General features: G+C 43.2%; 1 protein-coding gene across 1 annotated transcript in view; it reads left to right on the top strand.

The window, feature by feature from the left end:
- Positions 1–23,230, top strand: part of LOC123968991 (protein jagged-1a-like) — a 34,749-nt gene extending 11,519 nt beyond the window's left edge. Inside the window, exons 3-26 of the mRNA XM_046046056.1 lie at positions 841–898; positions 4,105–4,362; positions 5,364–5,424; positions 6,686–6,816; positions 7,524–7,643; positions 7,880–7,993; positions 8,086–8,199; positions 9,806–9,919; positions 10,322–10,368; positions 11,791–11,964; positions 13,220–13,370; positions 14,129–14,293; positions 14,487–14,600; positions 14,682–14,795; positions 15,112–15,225; positions 15,306–15,422; positions 17,453–17,480; positions 18,010–18,095; positions 18,345–18,458; positions 18,741–18,850; positions 19,406–19,636; positions 20,056–20,187; positions 20,560–20,710; positions 21,635–23,230. Of these exons, the coding sequence (XP_045902012.1) occupies positions 841–898; positions 4,105–4,362; positions 5,364–5,424; positions 6,686–6,816; positions 7,524–7,643; positions 7,880–7,993; positions 8,086–8,199; positions 9,806–9,919; positions 10,322–10,368; positions 11,791–11,964; positions 13,220–13,370; positions 14,129–14,293; positions 14,487–14,600; positions 14,682–14,795; positions 15,112–15,225; positions 15,306–15,422; positions 17,453–17,480; positions 18,010–18,095; positions 18,345–18,458; positions 18,741–18,850; positions 19,406–19,636; positions 20,056–20,187; positions 20,560–20,710; positions 21,635–22,170 (3,354 nt within the window). The 3' untranslated portion in view covers positions 22,171–23,230. The remainder of the gene's footprint in view (positions 1–840; positions 899–4,104; positions 4,363–5,363; positions 5,425–6,685; positions 6,817–7,523; positions 7,644–7,879; positions 7,994–8,085; positions 8,200–9,805; positions 9,920–10,321; positions 10,369–11,790; positions 11,965–13,219; positions 13,371–14,128; positions 14,294–14,486; positions 14,601–14,681; positions 14,796–15,111; positions 15,226–15,305; positions 15,423–17,452; positions 17,481–18,009; positions 18,096–18,344; positions 18,459–18,740; positions 18,851–19,405; positions 19,637–20,055; positions 20,188–20,559; positions 20,711–21,634) is intronic.
- Positions 23,231–24,748: the final 1,518 nt, after the last annotated feature.

Genomic DNA, 24,748 nt, shown 5'->3' with positions numbered 1-24,748 from the left:
AGGATGTTTCAGCGACGCCTGCAGCTTCTGTTTCTGTTGGTTCTCTTTTAAAAGCTGTTGATTTTAAAACTTCTGTTGGGAGTAAAAATAATAGATACGTTCTTCGGGGTGGGTAACGTTTGAGAACCAGTGAGAGACCGCTTGGGTTTGAAAGCATCCATCCCTTCATGCCTCCCTCCAAAGCCACTCACTCACCTCTCACTCGTTCTTGTGCAACTAGCTCGCTACTTTCAGCAGCTTGTCTGCCCAGCCTTGTGTAAGAATCGATGCGCGCAGTGAGCGCACGGGCCGGTAGGCCAGCCATGGTTGGCCATGCTGATCACAGTCCTGCCATGGCCACAGCTGATTTTATTTTATTTTTTTTTTTTGTTTTTGTGTCAAAGCATTTGATTTATTGATCACTCTTGGGTGTAAAGAGAACCTCAACACATGTAAAAAGAAATGCTTCCAATATAAACTATCGCAGCTTTAATATGTTTTGTTAACGCTGAAACTTAAAGTTTTTTAGGACCAATGAGGGAAATTAGATTTTCTTGCTGAGTTGCCCAGCATGGATTCTGAAGTAACTGAGTTGTATAAAATGTTTTCTGATTTAATCAACATTTCATTGAATTGGGAGATCAGTGCTTTACTGTTTTTACCGTATTGACCATGTGGCACCTTTTTTTTTTTTTTTTTTTTTTTTTTAAAAGGCAAATGTTTCATAACAGTACATTGTTTAAATAATATTCAAAATATCCAATTCATAAAAACCTCAAACAACAAAAGCAGCAAATCTCTCACACTTCAGAAGCTGTTTGGGATTTTCACTCGCTGATTGATTTTTCTCTCTGTGTGCAGAGGTCGTACACGCTGATCGTGGAAGCCTTGGACTTCAACAACGACTCTTCCTCTGGCAGTGAGTATCACCATCATCATCGTCGTTCATCCTCTGCTCTGTTTAGTTTCCCTCCTACTGAATTTAACCCGGTCCCTGACCTGAGAGCTGCACAGGCAAACAAAGGTGAATCCAGAATGACGTCACTTCTGCGTGGAAAGTGACTGCAAAGGAGACGATCAGCTTCACTTTGTTCAAATGCTGAAAGAAACTGTTGGTTTGTAAAAAAGTCATAAAGTTGAGTGATGGATTTGAGGACTTTGATGTATGGGTTTTAGACCAGTAGGAGTCGAGACAGACGTTTTTGTTGGTATGACGATAGAACAGTTATAACAGTTATATTTATGCCTCAGCTCTGAACATGTAATGAGACGTTTGAGCGCAGTGTTATTTTGCAAGAAATTAAATGTATGTTAATTGCAAAACTCAGTTTATGTTTTTATCACAGCACTAAACCCCCCCTTTGCAACAGCCTGTGGAGGTGTTTACATGCCCTTGATGAGTCCCATTCAGAAATCTGGCTGTAGAGAGAGTGTGAGGAGAGTTTAGCCTAACCGGTCAGCCAGGCAGTCGGAGCGAGAGTGCTGGCTCGGTGCTGTATTTGGCGCCCCGCAGGGAACCATTATAGACCCGGTGTGAAGTAGGTCGACCTCAGCCCAGGTGGGCTTCAGTACAGGCAGCTAGGAAGGGGGGTGGGGGTGGGGGTAGGGGGGTCATTTGAGTTGTAATCCAAACATGGAACCAGAAATATGCCACCTGCCAGTTAAAGTTGAAATGCTGAAATTACTGAGATTCGTAGGGTTTGTTCAAAAACTTTCAGCATACAGGCGGAGCTGAAGGGTTGAAGCTGTAACTGCTGTCAAGCCAAATGAGCACAGAACAAATATTGACCGTCCCAGTTTAGCAGCGCTACAGACGCATGGCTGAAACGAACGCCTGCATCACTCTGTTACTGCGGTTCAGGTCAGGCTGCAGCCAGCCTCCACGGACTGCTGGAGGGTTGCAGCATGATTATTTTGCTCATTATGATTACTATGGTTATAAACTGAGGGTTTCATGATTTTGATTCTATATTAGGGCTGGACAATAAAACAATAACAATAATTATCGCAATATAATTTTTTTTCAATAACAATATAACAAATGTTAAAAAAACATTTGTTTTTATTCACTTGAATCAACATGAATTAGGACTTAATTTTTTATTAAGGTGTTTATTTTGTTGAGGAAAAAGGACTGAAAAAAAGCTTTTACTTAATTTTACTCATGCATATTTGTTGACAAAGATTTTATCATAATTGTTTTAAATGTTCTGCCTCAGATTTGTGAAGTGATCCACTGTTTGGCCTCAAGTGTTGACCATAAAGAAGAGTTTAAAACACAATCATCCATCAGGTTTCTTCAGCTTTCACTCAGGAGCAAAAATTAGCCCTTAAACTAGAAAGAAATAACGATTTGATACTTGTCGTGATAATTATCGATATCACAAGAAATGAAACTTTTTATCGTGGTAGCATTTTTGGCCATATCGTCCAGCCCTATTCTAAAGTCCTCCTGTTTACCTGAAGTCAACAGTGGGGTAACATTTTGCCTTCCTTGTGAGTTTTGTCAACCATGCGTCATTGACAGAAAAACTATAGTTTGCAGGCTGTGCTACACACAGGTACCACCAGGGAGGAAAGTAAAGCTGTTGGAAAGTAAAGGTTATTATTACATTTAAATGAAAAACAAATTTGGCAGTTATGTCACAATTAATACCATAAAAAAGAATCTGAAAAGTGTCTATGACAGTTCACAAAACAAATGATTGGTTGATCTTTACAAACCAAGACTCGGTGGTCTAACAGTGGCTTAGCCGTCAGTGCTGAAAACAAAGTTTTAAATCAAATAGAGGATTTGGAGAATGGTGACAGCCCTATTAGGGGGTTTGGGTTTGGGATCAGTGTTTCAACCAGCAGAGAAGAAGAAGCTGTGAAAAAGCCGCGGTACACGAGCTGCTCAACGGCAGACAGCCGGGAGACTCAGTCAGAGAGCAGCTGGTGAACATAGTGCAGTGTTTAGCAGCTAAACAGCCAGATGTTTCCCTCTGGAGTTGGTGGAGACCAAACACAGAGCTAACAGAGAGAGAACACTGGACTTCACCAGGTGACACAAACACATGACGCACAAGACTATGCCTTTGGTGTGAGAGACCCGGGTTCAATCCCCCATCTACCATTGTCCCTGAGCAAGACACCATTTATACTCCTGCGCAGGGTCTACGTGCGTACCTACGCCGTTACACTTTACCCCTAGTTGCTCCAGAGGCGTACGACATATGTAGCAATTGTAAGTTGCTTTGGATAAAAGCGTCAGCTAAATGAATAAATGTAAATGCATCGTGTTGCTCTGTAGCTGCTGGAGGAGGAAACAAGCTGCTGTTGGCCGACATGTTAGACGCCACTACTTCATCAACTTGTTCTGCTGCTGCCAAAAAATTTAAAAAAGCAGCTTTAATCAAGTGTCAACATGTTGACAGACATCTGCCGGGGTCGAGACGCTCTCCACTGCTGTCTGTAATAAAGGCAGAAATCAGTATATTTATGCTCCAGTAACAAAGATGGCAGTGAACCTGAACTCCAGGCCTCAGATTGGCCCTTCAGAAACATGTAGAAGAGTCCAGTGTTTGGAGATTCAGTTGCAGCTCTCAGCAGGCGTTGGCTCTTGAGCTGAGGAGGTATTCATCAATAAAGTGCCAGGTTTGAATATTTGCTCAGATACCCTGGATGGAGCGGATCCAGCCTTTTGTGAGGTTAACTATTTTTCAAATCTGCTACCTCGGTGCCATTTTCAGCACCTTTTTTATTCCCCATCCTGATGTGAAGTGTCACAGTTTGCTTCCAGGTCGATGGTGTTACCCGCTCGCATTCACGCTGACTTTCTTTCCAGCTCCTTCAGTCTCGCTGCTCGTCGGTTAAACGTACGGCGTCACCTCAGCCCGAGCACACTTTCCACCCCGCCGGTGAAATACCACAGAGCAGCTCAGCATTTTCATTCTCTCTGGAATATTACAGCAGCCAGCCTCCGTCTGCAGCTACAACTACCTCTGTTCTCACAAACCCTCACTCCTCACAAACCCTCGGCCCTGGATGTTTTTTTTACTTTGAAGCAGCTGCACACACACAACTAAACATGTTCATCCCGCCTCGTCTGTGTTTTTCTGTCTGACTAATCCGTTGTGTTTACAGGCGTCGGTGGGTCGGTGATTGAGAAAGCCGTGCACTCGGGGATGATCAACCCCAGCCGGCAGTGGCAGAGCCTGAAGCACAACGGCCCCGTGGCTCAGTTCCACTTTCAGGTCCGCCTCGGCTGCGACGAGCACTACTACGGCTTCGGCTGCAACAAGTTCTGCCGCCCGCGAGACGACTTCTTCGGCCACTACGAGTGCGACCACAACGGCAACAAGACGTGCCTGGAGGGCTGGGCCGGTCCGGACTGCAACACTGGTGAGAAGGTTTTATTTATTATTATTATAATAACAGTATGTTGGTGATTCTGCCTGTTTGAGCTCAATTAACTTTGGTATAGTCCCCAAATCCCATCATTTTTATTTATTTTCCTTCCTTCCAGGCATATTCAAAACAAACTTTTAGTTACAATTCAACAACACGGAAAACGACACATAAAGTCTTTGGGAACAAAACCATAAATCAGTTTCATATACTCTCTCTGTGGCTCCACTTTAGACTAACATTAATCACCATCAGGCATCGTGGAAACCGTCTTTCTAACCAAAACAAATTTCAGTTTTGAGCTGACGCACCTGATTAAACCACAGATGTATTAATAGTTCACATGGCTTATATGCCAAAAAAAACTCTGCAGGCTTCCTCATTTGAGGGCCCGTCGAGCATGCTCAGTAGAGTCTTTCTCCAGTCGAGAGAGACTTTCAGAGCAGACTTCAGAATCAGAAAGCTTTATTGTCAACGAGATTTTAGTGCAACTCCCCACAATCTGGAATCAATAAAGATAAAAGATATAAAGGTAAACAATAAAAGAATCAACGTACGGGTAAAAACTAGAATCAGCAGTAGTGAAAAGATACTGCACAGTTAATGTAAAAAAAAATAAACAGCCACAGAAAGACTTATAAATATGCATCAAACAGATTCCACTGTTTTTTTTCCCAATCTTTAGTCTCCAGTTTAATCTTCGTGTGCAAGTTTTCTTTGTTCATTCTCCCTACAAAAGGTTCTAAAAACAGAATTACAAAATCAACATCCAGATCTGAAACATGCGGAGAAAGATGATCCATCACAGTCAGCCTGTAGTTTCTACAGTTAAGCCAAGAGCCGGGGCTGTCTCTAAAAACTTTGTTCAGATGCTTCTGGGAATCTCAAGACATCCACGATGGCAGAGTTGGCTGCTGAAAGAAATTAGAAAATTCTTATTATTCTTTTGGCAGCATCCATGTTTGCTTATAGTCTGTCTCTCTCTCTCTCTGCAGCGATCTGCAGACAGGGCTGTAGTACAGAACACGGATCCTGTAAAGTTCCCGGAGAGTGCAAGTGAGAACCAACACACACAAAAACACAAGCAGCACACTGTTAATGGGCTTTTTGTCTGTAGTTTTTATTTTTTTATTCAAGACATGCTCAGGCAGGAAAAGACATATTCCATATAGGTCAAATTACAAAATCAATTAAAAATAAAATGAAAAAAGAAGACATCCAAAAGTAAATATCAAAGAAAGCTATTCTGAATCATCTGCCGTTGCACCCCCCCCCCCCAATAAAATGTTTGACTTGAAAAATGAATGTTTTGCTTTAATAATTATTTAGTTAGGACAGATGTAGTTGTAAATCTGAGTGTTATTTTCATATAATTTCCAGGAGAAGGTGCCAATATAGAGTCTGACATTTCATCTAACCTTAATATTATTTCAAAAAATTTTAAACTGTGATTTCTTGTTTATGTTGTTAATTGTCTTCCAATTACTTGCTATAGCTCTTTTTGAACTCATAAATCCAATTGACACTGTCTTTTTTTTAAATTATGGCCAGATTTTATCATCCATATAATTCAAAAGGCATCATTTGGGATCCAATGGGATATTTATTTTAGTGATCTTAGATAACATGGCACTGTTTCCTTCCAAAATATTTGAAGATTTGAACATTTCCATATCATTTTTCATCACTTTTTGTCTGTATTTGACGCTGATAGTAAAGATAAAGACAGTAAACATGACCAACAACACAAACAAACAACAACATAATCAGAATCAGAAATACTTTATTGATCTCCGAGGGGAAATACTTGTCACAGATGCTCACATTGCACGTGAAAGTATAAAGAAATAGAAATAATAATAGAAAGTTGGTAAATAGAATATAAAGAAGTATATCATCTAAAAATAAATATGAAAATATTAATAAGTGTGGAAAATGTACAGTATTTTACAGTAGGTCATGTGACATAAGTGCAATGCCAAATAAATATTAATTGTAGTATTAATAATGAGTACAATTACACATATGTACTGTAGATATATAAATGCAGAACATTATGTACTTTGTCACAATATTATGTCTGACTATGTCCCAATACAACAACAACAAAATCGTACATATTTATCTCATAGCTGAAACTTTATTCTCATTAAATGATGGTATTATTCCCTCCAGTAGTCGCCCTTATTCTTCATCGGAATGTACTCAGGCTGGGTTTTTCAATCAGTATACAAGAAATTAAAGTTTTCTACTAAAAGATGATGACTTCATGACTACACACATAGATTCATAGTAACTGTGACTGTGTGTGTCTCAGGTGTCTGTATGGCTGGCAGGGGGAGTACTGTGATCAGTGCATCCCTCATCCCGGCTGTGTTCACGGCAGCTGTGTGGAGCCCTGGCAGTGTCTCTGTGACACCAACTTTGGTGGACAGCTGTGTGACAAAGGTACACAAACACACTTTAACATAGACTTAAGCTGCATTTCAACCAAAGGAACTAAACCCCGGAACTAGAAACCTTTGGAGGAACTCACTGTTTTTCCACCAGAGGGACCAGGGTCTAAATGTAGTTCTAGGGTCTTCATTTTACCCCCCTTTCGTCCCTGCTCGGGGGGTAGTACTTTCCGAAAGTACCGGTACTTTGGGGGGGTGGGGCAGCCAGCGTGCAGCGGTGTGTTTACAGCGAACAGCTGATGGGGTTACGCTAAATACTGGGTCTGGAGTTGTTGTTTTAAGTTTTCATCAGTAATGAGGTTTCTGCACGGAGCAGAAGTCGGTCTCCTCCTCTCCAAAACAAGCGGAACAGCTGATTACAGCAGGTAATAAAGCTTGTTAAACTTCCCGTTCCTCTGACGCTCAGGCGACACAGCTGATCTGCAGCTCTTGTCGCTGGAAATGTTTTAATAACCTTATAAACTGTGTTTCTTTGTACTGGAGTTAATTTACGTGGTTGCTTTGTCCAGTTTGTTATTAAATGCGTAACAAATTGTATCATTATGTTTTCTGTCCATATTAGAAGGAGAATGAGTATCTGCTGCTGAGCTGTGTAGATCTTAACACCATCTTATTTGAACAAAGCACAGGTTGTTCTGTGAACTCCTGTGGCCGACTCTGCAGAAAGTCAAAGTTTGTTTTCCCGTCTTTGTCCTGCAGATCTGAACACTTGTGCGACGCTGCAGCCGTGTTTGAATGGAGGAACCTGCAGCAACACGGGGCCTGACAAATACCACTGCTCCTGTCCTGATGGCTTCTCTGGGGTCAGCTGTCAGAGAGGTGAGAGGGTTCATGGTTCGATTCCCTGATGGCCATGAAAATCCCTGTGAACACCCTCATCTCAGATCTCATATCTAAACTTAATCTTTCATAAAAACCGTGCTTGTACATGAATATGTCATGCAGAACTAAAACTGGAGCTAAAAAGGAAAAGGTTGAAAGGTCTCGTCTTAAAGAGTAAATGAATCTTCGCTGTCAGGATCCTAAATGAACCATCTCTGTCCCGTCTGTCTCAGCCGACCATGCCTGCCTGTCCAACCCCTGTCTGAACGGAGGAAGCTGTGGAGAAACCAGTCTGGGTTTTGAGTGCCGCTGTGCCCCTGGATGGACCGGACCCTCCTGCTCCATCAGTAAGACCTGCTGAAAAGCTTTCCTCTTTGAACCTTTGTGTTTCCACTGAAGCTCCATGAGCGGGTGGACTTAGTTTTTCTGTCTCTCTCAGATGTGGACGAGTGTCTGGAGAACCCCTGCAGTAATGGAGGAACCTGTCAGGACCTGGTTAATGGTTTCAAGTGTACCTGTCCTCCTCAGTGGACCGGAAAGACCTGCCTTATCGGTCAGTGCTCCTTTAACTCAGAACCAATTCAATTTTATTTATATTGCGCCTAATCACAACAACAGTTATCTCACAGCGCTTTTCATAAAAGAGCAGGTCTAGACCGTACTCTATACCAGAACTGTGTTGCTCGGCTCTTCTTGAGAACATTTAAAATTAGTGGTGGAGGTTTGAGAGACTGTTTAGGAAACTTTTTGGTGTCTCTATTGAAGTTATGATTCATCTCTTCCAATGCGGAGATTCTCATCAGTTTTATGTACAAACAGATCCATTTCCTCATCTGAAGCCATGTTCAAACTTTTCCTTGGGCGTTGTCAGTCCGGCAGGTCGGAGCACCGTCCTTGGCCTCCTCCCGCTGGGACTCCTGAGGTTTTTTCCCCTAATCTCCAGGATGATCCCTGGAGGAGCGGTTGTGGTTTGGAGGGCTTAGCGCCTCGGATCACCTCACCACAGCACTAATCCACCGCTAACCACCCGCCAAATACTCCTCAACCTTTCTTTGTGGCTGGTTAGTTTGGTCTGCCAGGCCTCCTTTTGGAGTCTGTTTCCCACTGCTGAATGAGTTTAGGCTTTCACTTGGTGCTCCTACCATCAGACCCAAAGCTAGACTAATAAAAGCAACTGAGGACTCCAAATTAACGCTCTTTACATTTTATTACTCCAGTGACTCAGGAATGATATTTATCCCATTTGTTGTCAGGGGGCTGTTACTCCTGACCTTTGACATCTGAATCCCTGGTTGTTCATTGACTGGTTAAATGACATGAAAGCTAAATATCCACGATAAGCTACTGGTCGTACTGGACCGAGTAAGGCTTGAGCAACCAAACCCCTGCAGGTGTTGTGGTATTTAAAGTGGTTTTAGGTAAAGTTTCAAGGTTGTGGCTGATGGGAATGTCATCAGTTCTGCAGGTATAAGTGTTGGACACATTAACATTTGACCTGATGATGGTGCTAGATGGAAAGTCGGAGCATCACCTAAGTTATTAAAGTCCATCCTGAGGGGAACGTGAAGGTCTGGACCACATTTCTATCCAATAGTTGTTGAGACATTTCAGTCTGGACCTGGAAAGCAGTGGAGCCACCGGAATTGCCACCCATATAGCCATACCGCCAACATAGCTTAAAATACAACCACTTCCAACTCAAAGAACTTCCCCAATCTCCCATGTCCACCCAAAAACCAAAATAAGAGCAGGTCAACGACCACAATACAAGGTGGCTTTTATAGAAATATGTTTCCATCCTGTAACTCTGTCGCCTGTTCCTGAAGAGGAGACACCCCCAAAAAACAGATTTGCAAACCTGTAACATTCAGAATTGTCTTTTTGTGGCGTCCCTTGTCTTTCAGACTGAGTCAATACTAGCTGCTGCCTTACTGCTGTAAAGATGTAACGTTTAGCATCCAATGAGCCTCACCCTTAAATCTGTCTGTCGAATTATTCACCCAAATCTCATTCCCAAACACATTTCAGGACTGCAGCAGTTTTATTGCCTTCATATTCCAACATCTTTATGTTGCTTAATGTGAATTTAAGGAACCTAGTTAGCTTTATGCCATGTAAACGCCGTACTTTCTCTCCCTGTAACGTGTTTATTGTTTCAGACGCCAACGAGTGTGACGACGACCCCTGCGTCAATGGCAACTCCTGCCGAAACCTGATTGGAGGATACTTCTGCGAGTGTCTCCCGGGTTGGATGGGCCAGAACTGTGACACCAGTGAGTAAAGATGCTCCAAGGACACAATGATCTGTTTAACGAGGAGGAGATGGTTATAATGCCAGAACATTCAACCCACCAGCAGTCGAAACTGTTTTTAAAACTTGGGGAGTTTTGGCTCTAAATGATAATTGTCAGATGCATAACTGGGTGTTTCCCTTCGAGCACTGATGTTGTTTAATTAGTTGAATCTGGTAAAGAGTCATCAGTCATTTCTGGTATGTTCTGAGCTGTTTTGCCAAAGGAAATCATCCCCACTTTTTTAAAGAGTCTGACATGTCTTGTGTCCACAGCAGCCTGAAAATGACCTCTAACATATAGAAAACAGGTAGAGAGAGGACGAGAGCAGCAGGTAGTAAAGACAAATGTGACCTAACGAGGAAACTTGAATTGTTTCTGCAGATATCAACGACTGTCGAGGCCAATGTCAGAACGGAGCAACGTGCAAGGTGAGCTTCAGTTGATTCACACACTTTAATGAGCCTTTACTCTCTGCAACACATCCTTTATCTTCACCGGAGCTTTAAACAGCAAATCCTGTGTGTGTGTGTGTGTGTGTGTGTGTGTGTGTGGCCTCCATGACAACCGCAGATCAGATTTCTCAAAACTCTCGTCTCCAAACACAAGACAAACAGTCTGTCCTCGTTCTTTTCAAATGCTGATTGCTAGTTTTCTCCTCCTCACAATGGTTTATTGTTTGCAGATACAAGCCAGATTACATTACATTAGCAGCATTATCTGTCAGCGTGCATGTTCAACGCTCACAGCTCAGGTTGATTTACTGCAGAAGTTTTTAAAGTGTGAGGTGGGTAGTTTCAGGGAGGCTCAGTGAACGGAAGTGAACAAAATATTATATTAGTTATTACATTACTTATCAAAAGATACAAAGATACCGTAGTTTTGGGGAAGTTTATTGTCTTTCCCATTTTCCAGGACTCAAAGGTTAAAACATCCCTCACGACCGCTTTTATGTATTTGGTGGAGTCTGAAGATACGTCAGATAGCAATATTAGGCTGTCTTGGCTCAATTGTTGAGTGTCTATCATAAACAGGATCCCATAGGCATCCAGGAAGTGAGCAAAACTGAGCCAGTAAACAATGGGGGGTGAGGCACACAGTCTCAGACTTTAAAAACCACTGATTTACAGTATTTATGAAAGCTAAAGTGCAAACCAGCTATAGTGTAAATATCTGTGTGCTGAATTTACCATTTTTAAAATGTGTAATTCCCTAAAAAAAGAGTTATTTTATAGAGTTAGATGTATTTTGACCTCCTTAAACATTGCTGCTTAGTTTGGCAGAAAGCTTAGAGCTTAAAGCAGATGCGAACATCAGTTTCGGGCTGTTTATTGTTGCCTCCTGGAACCTAAATTTTTCTTTCGTCTGAAGGGGGGGTGTTTGAGAACCACTGGTTTAAAGTGACAAATAAATTCCACTTGTACAAGAACATACAAACAAACGCACAATACAGAGTTATGAAGAGCTCTGGCACAGTTAATCTGCCCACTACAACTTAAATTTGGCTCATTAGCTCGATGCTAACGGGATTTTGTATTATTATCTTTGAATAAACAGCTCGGACCTGGACATTATTTTGTACGTTAAATATTTAATGGATCGTGTAAAGAGAAAAGACTGTCCCAACAGTCGTCTCTTCTTCTTTTGTTTTCGGTTAATGTTGTTAATTTAGTGTTGCATGTTTTAGCCTGTTAGCTAATGGACTATAATTGGATTATAAGGCCAAGATAACTTAATGCATTTCAACATGAACCTATCCCCAAACTTAAGGTGACTTTCAGACTTTTTAATGAGCGCCTGTGTCCAGTTGACTTTATAAATATTAACGTGGTCTTCGTTTCTCTCTCATTCAGGACCTGGTGAATGGTTATAAGTGTGTGTGCGCTTCCGGTTTCGGCGGCGACAACTGTGAGAAAGACGTGGACGAGTGCTCCAGCGGGCCATGCCTCAATGGCGGCCGCTGCCACGACGAGGTCGACGGCTTCCACTGCCTGTGTCCGCCTGGTTTCTCTGGAAGTCGCTGTCAGGTGAAATTACATAAACAAATGCAATGAGATGCAACTCTTGTTATGAATTAGTGTTATATAAATAAAACTAAATTGAACTGAGCAGTGGCTGAGCCACGCCTGCTTTTACTGGCCCAGTGAACAGAAACAGGAAGTGTTCTTTGTCCTCAAACTGATCTTGGGCTTAGACTTCTTTCCGGTGCCATAAATTACTCCAGTGATCAATCACATGAACTAAAAATGAAACTTCATTTGTACAGCTAGGCTAACTTGCTAGCTTATATTGCTGAAGACAGTTTAATGTTGGCTGAAGACGATCTCTCAGAAGTCCTGCAGTAAAAATGTAACAATGCTGCACTAGAAACAAATTCCACCTACTCTGACGTGTGAGTGAGTAGAGCTGCGCAATAAAACCATTATGGCAATCATTGCAATATGATTGAATTGAACTGCACGGTGCAGTGGTTAGCGCTGTCGCCTCACAGCAAGAAGGTTGTGGGTTCAAACCCCAATTGTCCTGTCTGTGTGGAGTTTGCATGTTCTCCCCGTGTCTGTGTGGCTTCCTCCCACCCTCCAAAGACATGCAGGCTATGTTGATTGGTGACCCTTGTCCTTAGGTGTGGATGTGAATTGTCTATGTGTGGCCCTGCGATGAACTGGGGACCTGTCCAGGGTGTACCCCGCCTTTTGCCCGATGTCAGCTGGGATTGGCTCCAGCCCCCCGCGACCCTGTACACAGGATAAGCGGTTGATGATGGATGAATTGAATAGACTTTATTAATTAATCCCATAAAATAGGAAAACCTTTCCGAGTCCTTTGACTCCACCAGCACTAGTTTGGATGTTGTGGCCTGAACGAACTTCCTCTTCTTGCATTGTTGTCTTTCATTTTGTCCTCTTCGTATTATTTTCTAAGTGCTGTAACTTTGCACCGTGTCTTTGTCTGGCTGGTTAAAACTCTGAACAGCTGAAACGTCTGACCCAAATATTGTTTTCCTGGACTGATTAAATAAAGCTTTTAAAAAAGAGATCTTGTATATCAGGGACCTGAAGCTGTTTTGCACAGAGGAGCAGCATATTTTACAGATAGTGACAGTTATACTGATGTATTAGCTACTGTTTCTGTCTACTATCAATGATGTCATCAACATTTGAATCAGTTGACTTGTACTCATGTTATGGTTACCATGGTGATGTGTATACAGGTGTCATAGAAACAGTAAAAGCTGAGAATCGTTTTTCCCCGCTGAAGCTGGATTCTTCTCTCTGCCCACAGTTGGATATCGACTACTGCCTCCACAGTCCGTGTCAGAACGGCGGCGAGTGTTTCAACCTGGTGACCGACTACGTCTGTAAATGTCCCGAAGACTACGAGGGCAAGAACTGCTCGCGCCTGAAGGACCACTGCCGCACCACGCCCTGCAAAGGTTCGGGTTCAGTCCATGTTCATCTCATTATTCATTTCTAAAAATCTGTAACTCCTGTGGAAGAAACTGAAATCTTCCTATAAATTCATAGAGAGTTTGGCGCTAATTACAATTATGATGTTCAATCAGTCCGAAAGTGCTTGTTTTTGCCGCTGACAGGCTCGGACTGTAATTAGTCTGACAACATTATGGAAAGGATCCCTGCAGAGAGAGACCTTTTTAAAAGAGTAAGATCCTGTTTGTTTACCCAGAAACAGTCACCATATCGTTCTGGTCAAAGCCACCGGACTCCATTAACATAAACAGTAATTTTACCACTCACTACACTGGACTTGCTGGTCTACCGCTGCCTCGACTGGTTAGTTAGCTTGTTTGATTTTGGTGTTTTAAAGGGTTAAAAATGCCAAAGAATACACAGAATGGCGCAAACCATCCCACCGATTGAGGCAGTGGTTGACCAGCAACTTGTGTTCTGTGTGGTAAAATTACTGTTTTTGTCAAGGGAGTCTGGTGGCTTTGACGAGAGCGATATGGCGACTGTTTCTGGTTAAACTAAAAAGATTTTAGTCTTAAAAAGGTCTCTCTCTGTGTAGGGATCCTTTCCATAATGTTGCCACAGTCTTATAATCACATAAGAAAGGTTGAAAAATAAGTTGCCCTTTAACTGGTCACCAAGTAATAGTCCGGCACATGACCTAAAACAATACAAACAAAGAGTCCATCTTCATCTTCCTCCGTCTCCTCCTCCTCTTTCACAGTGATTGACAGCTGCACAGTGGCTGTGGCGTCCAATAGCACACCGGGCGGGGTGCGTTTGATTTCGTCCAACGTGTGCGGCCCCCACGGGCGGTGTCGCAGTCACGCTGGCGGACAGTTCAGCTGCGAGTGTGAGGAGGGATTCACCGGCGCGTACTGCCACGAGAGTGAGTACATAAATACTTCTCTAATGAGTTTGCTGTTTCAGACAACATTTATATTTATTTTCTTGTTAAATCAAAATACTCTCGTTAGTAATGTGGGGATGTTTTTGATTTAACTTAAGGGCTGTATTAAAAACGACGTATTTATAAAGTTAAATAAAAATAAAATGTCATCTCCTTCCTTTCTGACTCTCAGATATAAACGACTGTGAGAGCGCCCCCTGTCTGAATGGAGCAACCTGTATCGATAAAGTCAGTCAGTATCAGTGCATCTGTGCTGAAGGCTGGGACGGACCTACCTGCCAGAACAGTGAGTCCTCCTCCTCTTCCTCCCTCTTCATCACGGTGTTGGGCGGACATGTTGGAATGATGTTTTGTTTTTGTCGTGCAGACATCGATGACTGCAGCGCGGCTCCCTGTCAGAACCGCGGCGTCTGTCGGGATCTGGTCAACGACTTCTACTGCGAGTGTAACAACGGCTGGAAGGGAAAGACCTGTCACTCGAGTAAGTCCTGCTTGTGTGTGTGTGTGTTCGACCACTTTCACTTTGTCTTTTCACACATCAGGTTACCTCAGATTCCAGACACTAACAGGGCTTTTTAGATTTTCTTTACACTTTCTGGGATCTGTTTTTTCTGCCTCCAAAATGGCTGCCTTCATCATACAGAGCACCTTTTACGCAAAGCGCTGAATAGTTTGCCTCTCATTCACCATCATCGGGCTCAGTGAACCTGGGGAGTCCTCATGGTGAGACAGAAAATTGCCACGTGAATGTGTGCGTTGTGTTCCAGGTGTTGAAATGTAGTTCTCTTTATTTCCAGGAGAGAGTCAGTGTGACGAGGCGACCTGTAACAACGGGGGAACCTGCTATGATGAAGTCGACGCCTTCAAGTGTGTGTGCGCTGCAGGCTGGGAGGGGGCCACCTGTAACATCGGTCAGTACCGCAACAGGTCGTACTTTTTAAAACTTCTTCATGTCAGTTTGGAGGCTAACAAGTCGCGTTTGTGACTCCAGCGAAGAACAGCAGCTGTCTGCCGAGTCCCTGCGAGAACGGAGGAACCTGCGTGGTGGACGGAGACTCCTTCAGCTGCGTCTGTAAGGAGGGCTGGGAGGGCGCCACCTGCAGCCACAGTGAGTCACGGCACCGCACCTCACACATCAACCTGGACCTTGTTTTTCCATTTGCCGTTTTTGTGTCTACTGTAAAACTTCTATGACTAGTCCCAAACAGCCGCCTGCCCCGTTTCCCGGCCTGGAAACACATTTTGACAAATAAACGCAGATCTCCATTAGACGCCTGGTCTGGTTGTTATAAAAGTTCTTTGGATGTATAAAACCTCCTAAACCCTGCTGGGTCACTGCTTTAGCTGCTTCCAAACTGCTCAGATCGTTATTGCAAATATTAATGTTTAAACATATGAGGAGGGTTGGTGGTGGCGCATAGATAAGATGCTTGCCTTTGGTGTGGGAGACCCGGGTTCAATTCCCACTGTGACCCATCCACAAATTGTGTCCCTGAGCAAGACACTTAATCCCTAGTTGCTCCAGAGGCAAGATGTATAGCAATTGTAAGTTGCTTTGGATAAAAGCGTCAAAGCTAAATGGTAAATGATCAATATGTCAGTGTGGACACATCATTAGATCGGTTAGATCCTCCACAATTCAGCCGTTCAGTTCATTTAACGGAAACAACAAGCCCCAAAGTCTGAGTCTTATAGATTTACCGCTGTAACCTGCATGGTACAAGAGATGAAAAAGTGCCGACTCCCTTTGAAGCCTCGTTAAGTCCGAACGTGTCCGCTCCATGATTATTTATCTTCCTTCAGTCTGGAAGTGTCCACCCATCAAAAGAATCACAACAGCTTTTCATAAAAATGAATCCTTGTTGTGAATCCTGTCATGTGAAGTCCATCGCTCTCTGTCTGCTAACTTCTGCCACACTTCTCTCATCCTGCTGTTGTTTTCGTTACGTTGCTGCCTTCAAAATAAAAGCGCATTAGCCGTCTGTCGGAGCTAGATCAAATGAATGACGCGTATTTGATATTATTGGATTATTTTTATACAAGTAATATTCTGTTTTGAAATAAATAAACTGTTTCATAGTAGCCTGTTTCAGTTTTGTGGCCTGTCCCAAATATAGGCAGGGTCAATTCAGTTATTTTAGCAATATTTCAAAGTTTCAACGGTGACTAATGGGGACAAAAATAAATTGAATCTGGTCCCGTGTTGAGCGAGCACGCTGTAGTCACCGGCACGCCCAATAAAGAGCTTGATTTTGCTATTACAGGTGTCTGACAACATTCCCAACAGAGATAAACCTTTCTTTAAATAGCAAGATCCTTTTTTGTTTAACCAGTCACTTCAGTACTCTTGTCAAAGCCACCAGACCCCATTGAGTAAAAACAGTAATTTAACTATTATGTGTTGTTATTAACAAAAACATTAATTTTACCTCTCTGGTTTGTGTTATTTTGTGACTTTTAAAGGATTAAAGTCACACAATAACGCAAGAAGAAACAGCCGGGGCAGCGGTAGACCAGAGAGATAAAATTCCTGTTTTTATCTGGTGACTTGGATGGGAGCGATATAGTGACTGTTTCTGGTGAAACAAAAAGTCTGTCTTTGTAGGGATCCTTTCCGTCATGTTGTCAGACACTTTTTTTATTAACAATCTGAGCCTGTCAGCAGCAAAATCAAGCTCTTTAGAGGACGTACTTTGACGGTGCACAAGAATTACGTAGCAGCCCTGTTTTGCTGCTGCCGACTGCAGCATGCTCGCTCAATACTGGACCAGTTAGTCACATAGACACAAAAATATAGAACATTGAGTGGATTCTGGAGGATTTAACATTCTGTGAACGTCACAGGATGTGTGAGTTTTACTGCTTTGTTACTGAATTGTTCCATTTAAATTTTTGCTTATTTAGCATCAAATGTTTCACATGATAAAAAGCTAAGTGCATGCTTGGTTAATATGCTCTGTAACATTACATGGATGTAACAGTTGGTGTGTTGACAGGCTATCTATATGCATGTTAATGTTAGCAAGTTGCTGGATATACACCGTAAAGGAACGCTATCCAGTCCGGAGTACTGAAGAGATCCAACCCTGCGAGCTGTGAACACAGTGAGTCTAACACGTTTTCTTGTTTATTTTCCAGATGCCAACGACTGCAGTCCTCATCCCTGGTGAGTTAAACACACACAGTCACAGTGAACAGAGTTACCTGACTGCTGCTGTAAACACAAGCACAAAAAAGAACTTTACTTTACTTAAGTTTACTGTTTCTGACTTCTTAAATATAGTCTTTGAATGTTTTTTCCTTTCCTTGGAGGGGCATTTCGTCCGATCTTTAAAGTGATAAACTGTCAGATGCTACATTAAATTCCTCCTCGTCATCTGTCCATTCACCAAATCGCATCTGGAACAAAACAACTCCCTGTTTATCTGCTCAGCTCTCCTCTCCAAGCCACAGTCTGAAAACTACTTTGAAACACACGGATTCTGTCTATAATTTAAGATGAGGGTTAGACATGCGGCTCCAGCTCTGTTAGGTCAGGGTTATTGATTTACAGCTGCAGGGAAATTACGATGAATTCAGATTTTTAACATTTTTTCCTCCCGACCCGCACGGGACAACATTCTGTTGTTGTTCCAGTAATAAGAGTCTTGTTGTTGGACACAGTGTCGATATCAACATGCATCTCTGTCCTGCAGTTATAACAGTGGGACCTGTGTCGATGGAGACAACTGGTACCGATGTGAATGTGCTCCGGGGTTCGCCGGCCCAGACTGCAGGATCAGTGAGTGTCGACCTTTGACCCCTTAACCTTGCCTGCACCTGTCCCTCTGCTGCCCTCTCTCTCATTTTCTGCCTCGCTCTTCTTCTCTCGTCTTTACAAAATCCAGTCTCTCTCTGCCTGAGTGCGTTGAAGCTCAGGTCAGCAAGTGTTGGACTGAACATTTAGAGACCGTGTAGCTTAGCACGAGCCTTTACTGAAGATGCATAAATGTGATTCATATTGTTAAAGCTGTCACTTGTCTGCTTTCAGACATCAATGAGTGTCAGTCGTCGCCCTGCTCCTTCGGCTCCACCTGTGTGGATGAAATCAACGGTTACCGCTGCATCTGTCCACCAGGAAGGACCGGGCCCCGCTGCCAAGAAGGTAAAACACAATCTTCACCGTTAGCCACTATTCACTGTCCAGTAAGCAAACAACAGCACTGATCAATAAAGAAATGTAATGAACTTGTGCTGGGCAGCTGTCGTTTGGTCTTCAACTTTTATTTATTGGATAAATCTGGCTGAGACTGACTGAGAAAACTAGATCCTGGTTCAAATCACAAACTAATGTATGGGAAAGCACATTTGGACCACTCTCACTGTGAGCTGTGATGAAACGTGGGTGTTTCGTGCTGACGGTGCTCCTGCTGGTTTTGTGCTGCAGCGTCGGGGAGGCCCTGTGTGGTCGGAGGGCTGGTGGCTCTGGACGGAAGCACGTGGGACGAAGACTGCAACAAGTGCCGCTGTCACAACGGGAGAGTCGTCTGCACAAAGGTAGAGCTGAGATCTGGATTCATGTGTGCAGAGAACGTGTATGTTTTAATTATGGGCACAATCAGAACAGTTCAGATCGGAGTCACACAGCAAAACTTGTTTCTCTAGAAAACCAGCAGAAAAAGAAAAAGACAACATTTCAATTTTAGTGAAACAATCTCCTTTATTACAGGAAGGTTTTAGTGCTGTGGTTACTTTAGTTAAATGTTTGCAGTAAAGCAGTACTAACACTATAGATTCATCATCTATTAATGTTGCTTTCTGAGATGCACCCCGTTTTATTTGGTTGTTTTAAAGAAGCATGACGTCAAAATGAAGAAAACTCAAATCCATGCAGGATCTAGAGCAGGGTTCTTAACCTTTCTGCCAGTCCGAGACTTTTTGAGGTGTAAAATATTTATTGTCTCTTAATACAAATACAAAACTTTGTGTGTGAAATCTGTAAAGTTTCTGCAGCAGCAGTCAGATAAATGTAGCTGAGTAAAAAGTCTTTCCTTCTGAACTGTAAGGAGGAAGTATTATCTGCCCTCCTTCACCTTCTCGTGTCTCTGACAGCTTTGGTGTGGACCTAAACCTTGCAGCCTGCACGGTCAGACTCGCAGCTCCGAGTGTCCAGCCGGGCAGACCTGCGTCGCCGTCCGGGACGAGCGCTGCTTCGTCAAGCCCTGCCTCAGCCAGGGGGAGTGCTGGAGGCCCGCCCACCGGGCCCCGCCCACAGCCAGGTGTCACCTGGAGAGCAGCTGCGCCAACGTCACCTTCACCTTCAACAAGGATGTCATGGCAAAGGTCAGTTTGGTCGCCTGGGTCTTTTCCCACCTTTTGAATTCTCTCTGAGCAACTACAAAAATATTAGTTCCATCGGTAGAAAAGGCTTAAAACTGTGGGAGCCATCAGCCTGATCATGATTTACAACAGAGTACATGAATGAGTCGTTCACAGCTGGCGTAGTTACCAGAGGTGAAATGTATTCTTGCTGCGTTGCAAGTCTACGCTGCCACATCTCAGAGGTTTTACTCCACTACATTTATCTGACAGCTTTACTAATTAAGATTTTAACATATAAAATATTTACAGGATTTTGACAGTGTGGTATTAGTACTTTTACTGGAGTAAAGGATCTGATTACTTCCTCCACCACTTGCTATCGTACAGAATATGTGATCCCTTCGTGCTGCTGACGTGGTTCCTCTGGTTTGGTGTTACAGGGTGTGACGGTGGAGCAGGTTTGTCGTGTGCTCAGGAGTCTCTACGTCGTCCAGAATCTGTCCTCCGACTCCTCCGTCTCTATAACCTGCGAGCCGTCGCTCAGCACCGGTAATGAGATCAACGTCGCCATCGTAAGTCCCGTCTGCTCTGAGAATGTGCTGATTATGGAGCTGCGGAGCCGCTGTCATCAGCTGATCTGATCTGATTAGGATTTCATTAACATTCACCAAAAGTCTGGGATTAGAAAATGGGAAAGAAGCAGGAGTTTGGAGATAAGAGCACAGACGGGGTATAACACTGTCACTGCCACAACTAGAGAGCTTAAAGTTTCAAACCGCTGCTGCTGCAGCCAGAAAACTTAAATGCATCATGGGCGCCGGATGATTTTTTTGTGGGAATGGAAAAGCTTTCAGGAACTATTGTGTTGCATGAATCAGTGATCAGAGGGAACCAACAGCAGCGTTTGTTTAGACTGAAATGAGTTTTTCTTCTGAATATTTCAGTCGACAGACGACCCGAGGAAAGGTTTGGCCTTCGTCAAGGAAATCACGGACAGAATCATGGACCTGGTCAGCAAGAGGAGCGCCAACAGCACCATCATCAGCGCCATCGCCGAGGTTCGAATCCAGAAACGACAGAGCCACGACGCCAACGGTGAGCCGCTTTACAGCTCTCTGTGTGTTTGAGCAGGGAACTTGTAGTTAGGCAAAATAATCAGGAGCAGATTAGACTTATTGTTTCGATCTCCCCCCACATTCGACCTCCTGTTAGCTGAGACGTGGTTTATAGCTCCGGGAAAAATCTAGGAATTGGCCGTGGAGTGCATGTTCATGTTTTTGTTCGGTGAATGTGTGAGTGATTTTTAAGTCCCACTTCTGACTGATGAATCATGGTTTTTCCTTCTGATTTCAAACATGTAAGATATCCCTGTAGAGTTGGGTTTCCTGTACACTGCTACTTGGCTCCATCAAGAGGGAAAATCCACCTTGTCAGTTCCACGACTGTTTGATTTACATGTTGTTTATTGAAGCGATGTAAAAATGAAATCATTGTAGAGGTTAGCGTTGGAGCTGCTTGTTAACCAAGAACAGCTGGGAGCGCTGACTGCACACAGCATCTCTGAAGTCCAGTAGCCTAATCCTAAACTACGCTGTAGAATGGATGCTTTTTGGTTCAGTCCCGCTGCCTCGTTTAGAGACAAGCTAACGTTCCTGTAAGGGAATTTACAAAGTCAGCAATCCGGCTCTGTGGTGTCGAATGCAAAATGCTTCCACACATTTACGTCTCAGACGGTTTAGCTGCATGATTATTAGTTCAGCACGAGTTCCCTCCATTTTAGAGAACCCGCTTCCTGGTCGGTCAACGGGGCGCAGTGGGTCAGATGGACTACCATTCGGGTGTTTGAATAAGGTGGGAGCTAGGCTAGCAGGCTTTGTGCTAAACTAGACCTTCTCATTGGCTAATGCAGCAAACAAATTCCCATAATGTCAGACAGTTCCTCTACTTTTCCGTCGTGGTTGGTGTTTTTCATGAAGTGTCCTGAGCCGTTCACTGACCTCTGTTTTTCTCTCCTTCCAGCCGACCACCTCATGCCTTTGCTGGTTTCCGCAGTGATAGTTGTCTGGGTGTTGGCGATCGCCTCCATGTTGCTGTGGTGCGTGAGGAGGCGGAGGAAGCGGAGCACCCACGCGGGGGTCAACGCGCAGGCGTCCTCTTTGGCGTCCGTGGTTGAGGACAACAACACCCTCCATAACAGTGTCAGCACCGCCCGCGAGCAGCTCAACCACATCAAGAACCCCATCGTGAAAAACCCTGGGATCCACCACCATCAACACCACCACCTCCTCCTCCTCCATCACCACCTCTGCGAGGACAAGAACTCCGTCAACGCCAGGATCAGGAAGTCAGATACTGGGAGCCAATCGGACGAGGACGAGATGGACAAGAGGCTGCAGAAGGCGAGGTTCGCCCGGGCGCCACAGTCGTACTCGCTGGTAGACTGGGAGGAACCATCCCCCCACCATACGACAGGCAAACCCCCACACTGGACAAGCAAACAGGACAACAGGCAGCTGCAGTCACAGAGCGTCAACAGGACGGAGTACATCGTATAACCACCAGGGCTCAGAATGACTGGCTGCCCCCCCCCAGGTGGTGGAGGACTTTTGGTCTTTTTTTTTTTTTTTTGGTTCAGACTTGATTTTCAAGATGTTTTCTTGCTGTTTAATTTATGTTTTGACTGACACTGGTCTGACCGGTCCACGGCGGTTGGCTGGATCTTCGGTTTCGTGGACCCCGTTTTTTGTTAACGACGAGAAAATTTGGACACGCAGGAGCCTCACGTGCACTACCAGCATCTTTCATTCAAGAATGAGTTTTGCGTTTGAATGCGGATGGATCTGGAAAGAATTTATTTATTTAGGGTTTTTTTGGGGGAGAAATTTCAGCGAAATATGAAGAATCGTCCGTGTTGAATGTTTCTGTACAGATGTGTAAATAATGTTTTAATTAATCAATGTATATTTGATTTATTAACTTAACGTCAGGAGCCTTAAGATATTCTTTTTTTTTTTCTTTTTTTTTATTTATGAGTATTGTTTAGAGTTGAAGGTTTGTAAGCTCACGATTTCTTTTTGATAAAACGCCAAAAGTGTTCTTGAAAGAATAGTTTATTTTTAGCCTTTTGGATTTGGGCATTTTTGTGCCTCAACTTAAATGTTTTGTACATTGTCTGTTGTTCCATGACGTTCTATTGGGATGTTCTGTTGTATTTACTTTAATTGTAAATGAAGAGGAGAGGCGGGTGAGAGCTGGGGGTTTGGTTTAGCTGCTGCAGGGTTTTACACAAACCAACATGGTGGCAGACATTTTGCTTTTGCTACTGAAAACAAATTCTTCAAGGGACGCAACTTTTTTTTGTAGTACTTTTTGTATTTTGTACCGTGTATAAATATGCTTTGGATCCTGATTCCATGTTTGTAACAATCTGAATGATCAAACCTACGTCATTAAAAGCATAATGAGTAGGATTTTCCTAAAAAAGAAAACGTGTACAAAAAGAATCCATCAGTCTTTATCAGATAGCGCCTTTCTACTCTTCCGACCACTGAAAGCGCTTTACACCACATGTCACATTCAAATACACTGATGGCCGATGGCATCAGGCTGTATTACAACTCAAAAATTTCTGGACTGAACGCTTCTCAGAGTCCGAGTTCCTACTTGTGAACTCGGGGCAAATCCATCTCCCTCAACTTCAAGAGGCAGCGGAGTCTGACGGCACACAGCAAAGGCTGCACCATGGAAGCATGTAATGTAAATCATCAACTAATAAGCAACATTAAGTATATTTCCCTGGATTTCATTAAAATACTACATACCTTAATGGATGTCAACATCCAGTGTTATCAGGTAGCTGGTTACATTAAAAACCTCTGAAAGTCGTCATCTCTGCACAAGAGATATCGAGGAAAGTGTTACAAATGTGAAAACATTAGGTAATAGACAACCTTTACAGACTTTTACACATTACCAACAGATGTAGCTAGACGGGAACACAGTTTACATATATTTATGTCACTTGTTTTCATAAAATGGCTCATTTGAATTTATGTTAAGGTCACTGCTGAGAGTTCAATTGTGTGTACACTTGACAAAGAAAGATTAGTCACGGTCAGCCATATTGTTTTGTTCCAGTTTAGTATTGTGCACTTTCAACTGTGACTGGAAAGCAGCATAATCCCATTCGCACGCCGATGGCACTGTAGGGAGGGGCTTAGGTATTTTGCCCAAGGACACTTCTACATGCAGGAGGAGCTGGGGATCAAACCTGTATCAGTGAGTTCTAACGAGGTGAATTTTCTTCCACATAAAACATTTGCAAAGCTGATTTTTAAAAAGTTGAAAATTTTAAATTGTAGGCGACTTCTTTCCTGCCTTTGCGGACACGTTGCTGCGTTTCTTCAGAAGTTAGCGGCACCTGCTGATCAGTGGAATAGTGGGACGCCATGTGCAGGAATTTATTTTCTTGTGTGAGCAAACAAAACTCTGTACTAGCGGTCTGAAACTCCACAGGGAACCTTCACCTTATGAAAAATCTTGATCTTGAAAAATAAGTCTTCGTTTTGTATTGCGACAATGTATTTTTGTTTTTTTTATATTTTTGGAGATGGTTATATATGTGGTATTACACAGGTGGCTAAAATATCTTGATAACGAACCCATTACTGTGATCCAGTTGACCCTGACCGTTCGATAGAAACAATGCTCATATCATTCAACCATTGAGAGTCTATTCAAGGATCAAAAAACTGCAAGAAATACAAACCTGGGTGTATATGTTTTTTATCTTTAGCACTGTTTGCCACGCTTACCCGACGTGGCAAACTGGAACGTCTCTATGAATGTAATGACTTGCATCGTTTGTAGCTGCAGGCTAGTTTGTAATGTGCTAATTGTCTAGATGTAAGCTAGACAGGAGCACATATAGTGAACTATAAAATGTGACTTAATTTAGAACATAGTCCAGCAGTTAAAACCTCCAGAGACACACAAGATCATGTAGGTTCTTGGTCCAGTGCAGAAAAGCAGCTCTCTGAGCTATCACAGAGAATAATTAGATCTGCACTGTGGCTCAGTTTGCATTCTTCCTCTTTTCTTCAGCCGAAGCTCCGACAGTAGGACCACAGCAGG

This window comes from Micropterus dolomieu, linkage group LG01, assembly GCF_021292245.1.
Source record: "Micropterus dolomieu isolate WLL.071019.BEF.003 ecotype Adirondacks linkage group LG01, ASM2129224v1, whole genome shotgun sequence".
NCBI lineage: Eukaryota > Metazoa > Chordata > Actinopteri > Centrarchiformes > Centrarchidae > Micropterus > Micropterus dolomieu.
This window is presented reverse-complemented; position numbering and strand designations above follow the sequence as displayed.